This window comes from Chaetura pelagica, unplaced genomic scaffold (genome assembly GCF_000747805.2).
Source record: "Chaetura pelagica isolate M959 unplaced genomic scaffold, ChaPel_1.0 scaffold613, whole genome shotgun sequence".
In the NCBI taxonomy this organism is placed as follows: domain Eukaryota; kingdom Metazoa; phylum Chordata; class Aves; order Apodiformes; family Apodidae; genus Chaetura; species Chaetura pelagica.
In genome coordinates, this window is record NW_009952571.1 from 207,925 (window position 1) to 211,665 (window position 3,741).

A 3,741-nucleotide genomic window follows, 5' to 3' on the forward strand; every position below is an offset into this window, starting at 1 on the left:
GGTAAGTAAGCAGCTTTATAATATAATGCGTTTTCCTCTGCTCTAACCAAGCAAAGCAACTCCATCTCCTGGGAACCGTCAGCATTTCAGTGCGCACAGTACAAGCAGAAAGGTAACTCCAGGCAAAACAGCACACTCCTCATAACGGAAGCAACACTGTTGTCATGGAAACTTTGCTAGCTTGTTTCAGATAAACTCCAGATAGAACGAGCAGAGTTTCCAAAAGAGAGGAAAACAGCAGTAATCCTGTCTCAATTCCTGACTGCTTTCATAGCAAACCGCATCCTAAGAGGAGAGGTAACTGTGTTTATGTAAACACATTGAGTTAAGCTATAAAATTAATTAGCATATATAGATATGATATAGGCTTCCACATTATGACCAATAGTCAAATACTTCTCCTGCCCTTATACATCCTCCACTGAGGCCTCTGCCATCAAGCTAAAGTCCTAAGAGCTTCCAGGCTGACAGATTCTAAATTTCTTGTAGATCAGGAGGTTGGCAAAACGAGTCAGAATCTTCTGAAGCAGCTTTGATAATTTCCAGCACAATCCCCACTTCCCTCTGAGGTGCAGACTCACTTGAGTTGTTGCTGGTCTGATTCTTCCACGTAGGGGGTGAAACTGGGCATTGGGCAGGGCACTTCTACTGCAGGTTGCACGTGGCTGCGAGGGTGCTGAGGAGGGAAGTGTCAGTGTTAACAGCTTAAAGATTCATGTTTAGACTCCACATTCCTCTCTAGCCTGTATCTCCCTTCCCCAAATGTTGGGTTTATTTGTAGTTTTTGTTATTTAAAATAATTGAACCTGGTAGACTTCCAAGATTAATGTACAAGATTAATTCTGCTCCAATACATGAACAGTTACAGACCATCGGCTGAGTACAAGCACCTAAAAAAGCAAGACATACTCCTAAACTACCCAGTTTCTGTTCCTGAGGGAATGCTGGTCAAACGGGGTATTCCAGCTGCTCTTCTTGTGTTTTCCAGAAATGCTACAGTTCTCATTGTTCAGCCAAGACTGTCCCAACTCCATGAGATTATTCCTTCTGCTGTCCACCAAGAACCTCCAGACTTCCTAGTTTTCCTCCCAGAGGCCAATCCAACACCACAAAAATCCTGCTTTGAGGGTCCATTATTTAAGGGAAGAGAGATGGAATTTAGCCTGACAACATGCTGCTCATCTGCCCATTTGAAATTGCCCTAGACTCTTTAAGCAGAAAAAGGTACATGGTGAGAATATTTCAAACTGGCTTCTCTTTTCCACCATTTTTCAAACTTTGGCATCTTCACATTGGCAGTAAAAGAAGCCTTTGCCCTCTGTGTAGCTTTGAATATCTCCAAGCTTTCACAAGAGGTTATTCCTTCATAGAAGCCAGAATGAGCACCATGCTTCGGAGCAGGGAAATCAAACATCCTCAACTCTTCTCTTAGCTGCAGATTTATTTAGTTTTTCTTTAAATTAAGTCTAATAAGTTTCATTAAAGAGAGACCAGAGAAAACTCTTAAGGACAGACATTAAAAGAATGCAGAAGAATGAATGTGTTAAGCAGCCCAAAACAAGGCAACTGGTAAAAGAACTTTTACTTTAATAGTTCCTCCTCCTCATTCCTCTCAGCTAAATTAAACTTGTGATTTACTGAACTTTCCCATTTACTTAATCACATTGCTTTCTATCTGGTAGTAATTATTGCTGGAGTACCTGTGAATTTCAGCCCATTGGCTTCCCTCCCCTTATATCAGTTTTTGTTTCTGATCTTCACTTCTAGTGACTTCTATACTTAGAAGTGTAAAATATTGACCATCTGATTACTTTCTGTTCCTCCCCTCCAATCTACAAAGAGCAGGGAAACACAGGGGGTTATCTAAGGACATATGAAACAAACTTGATTTCATAGGATTAGTTTCCTTCAGATAATGTCTTGGATCATTTCTCTAGACCAGCTTAGACACCTGTAGCACAGCTGTTCCTCCTCATCTCTCCAGCATTATTTTAAACCATTGGAACATACTTTCTGACTTATTGTCAGGATAAATATTCCATTGATACAGTAGCTCTTGAATTCTTTTGATCTCTGCTCTTGTGTTTTCCTCACAAGCTTCTTCCTTATTTTCATAAGAAGATAGATAAGTTATCATACAATGCAACCTGATACCAATTTAACTCCTGCTCTTCTGTCTTACAGAACTAACTAATGCCTGATTTCTCTCCCTTTCTCCTCCAAACAGTTTGGCAGGCCATCTTTACCAATTTTCCCAGCTAGCAAGAACTACTACTACAAGCTCTAGAGAGTTTTAAAAACTTATTCTAGCAAGATCAGCTTGCTACACTTGAACAGGTTACATACAGCCAGAGACTGTTCAGGAAGAAGGCAGGAAAATCTGTAGCTACAAATAATCACAAACCCCAGGCAAGGGAGAAAGAGAACAATCTTGGTCTCAGCGATCATCATCTTACATACACTTTCCTCTTTTCTCCAGTACATTTTGAGACTCCTTACCCTGCCAGAGTTCCAAGGCCCTGCGCTTAGTTCGTTCTCCTTGGCCCGTGGAGCTGGAGGTGCTGCCCAAGGCTGTGGGGTAATGATGGGAAGCTCAGGTCCAGAAACTGAATTTTCATCAAACACAGCAAAACCGGGATTACTTGAAAGCTGCTGAGAAGGTAGAGTCTGGAAGGTTCTGGTTTGGTTTGTGGCTATAAGCAAAAAAGATTTAGGTAAATTAACCTCTAAACTATCACACTCAAGCGCAAATTCCACAGCAAAAAGATTTAACTCTTCCAATAATATGTGATTTCAGCAGCCGAATGTACCTTTAAGTGCATCTCCTACCCGACTAATAGGAGCTCTCACTTTCTTCTTCCCCCTGCCTTTTAGATCTGCCAGTGACTTTCTCTGAGGTTCTGAAGCTCCCAGAAGACCCATGTCATTTTCATCAGAAGTTTCCTCCAGCCCCAGCAGTGTCTGCCGAGAAACACGGGTCTGAAACTGCCTGGAAAAAAAACATTGGAGAAGTCAGCATCAACCTCACTGCCCACTGAAGCACACATCATCACTCTAAGTTCTTCACTTGAGCTAGAAGTTTACCTGTGGTGGGACTGGAGCTTGTCCAAAGGCTCAGCCTTGCGCTGAAGACCTTCCTGGAAGATCAGATCTGCTTTCTTAAAACTTTCTCTAGCCTCAAGTGCTTCTGCCCACGTTATGTAGAGCAGTGCCAGAGTTGTGCCAATTTCCTGGCTCTGTAGGTAGCTGTACACATCCAAGGGCTCACTACAGTAATTTGCCTGAAAAAACAGAAGTGTTTCAGTAATCACATTGGACTACGAATCATTCCAAGTTGATGTCTGTGTTTTGATGCCTCCTGCAAGACCCCACAGGTTTCAATACAAGCCTTACAGGAGCAGCTGTAAGGCCAGGACATCCAATTGTATTACGTCACAGTGCAAAAGCTAAAGAAAAGGAATTCAACAGGAAAAGAATAACAAGAAAATCTCTGACTGCATGTATATACTGGGCAATATTATTACCAATCCCTTCATTTTAACCCACATATTCAAAGTCAGTAATTTCTTAGATTTTTTTCATCCGAGATATCTCGGTGATTGAACCACCTTATATTAGCATTCCTGAGAACAGTTAAGTTTAGCTTTCTCTAAAGTACAACATACTTCTTTATCAGTTTTGGAAACGTTAAATCAGCTCAGGAAGCTAATCCTGGAGAAAAGCTGCTTTAAGAAGACAAGA

The 3,741-nt window shown here is 41.4% G+C and overlaps 1 protein-coding gene across 1 annotated transcript in view; it reads right to left on the reverse strand.

Moving 5' to 3' along the window:
* Positions 1-3,741, reverse strand: part of BUB1B (BUB1 mitotic checkpoint serine/threonine kinase B) — a 20,621-nt gene that overhangs the window by 15,014 nt on the left and 1,866 nt on the right. The window contains exons 3-6 of the mRNA XM_009993550.1: positions 3,085-3,281; positions 2,811-2,989; positions 2,500-2,693; positions 582-676 (exon numbers count right to left, since the gene is read on the reverse strand). Of these exons, the coding sequence (XP_009991852.1) occupies positions 582-676; positions 2,500-2,693; positions 2,811-2,989; positions 3,085-3,281 (665 nt within the window). The remainder of the gene's footprint in view (positions 1-581; positions 677-2,499; positions 2,694-2,810; positions 2,990-3,084; positions 3,282-3,741) is intronic.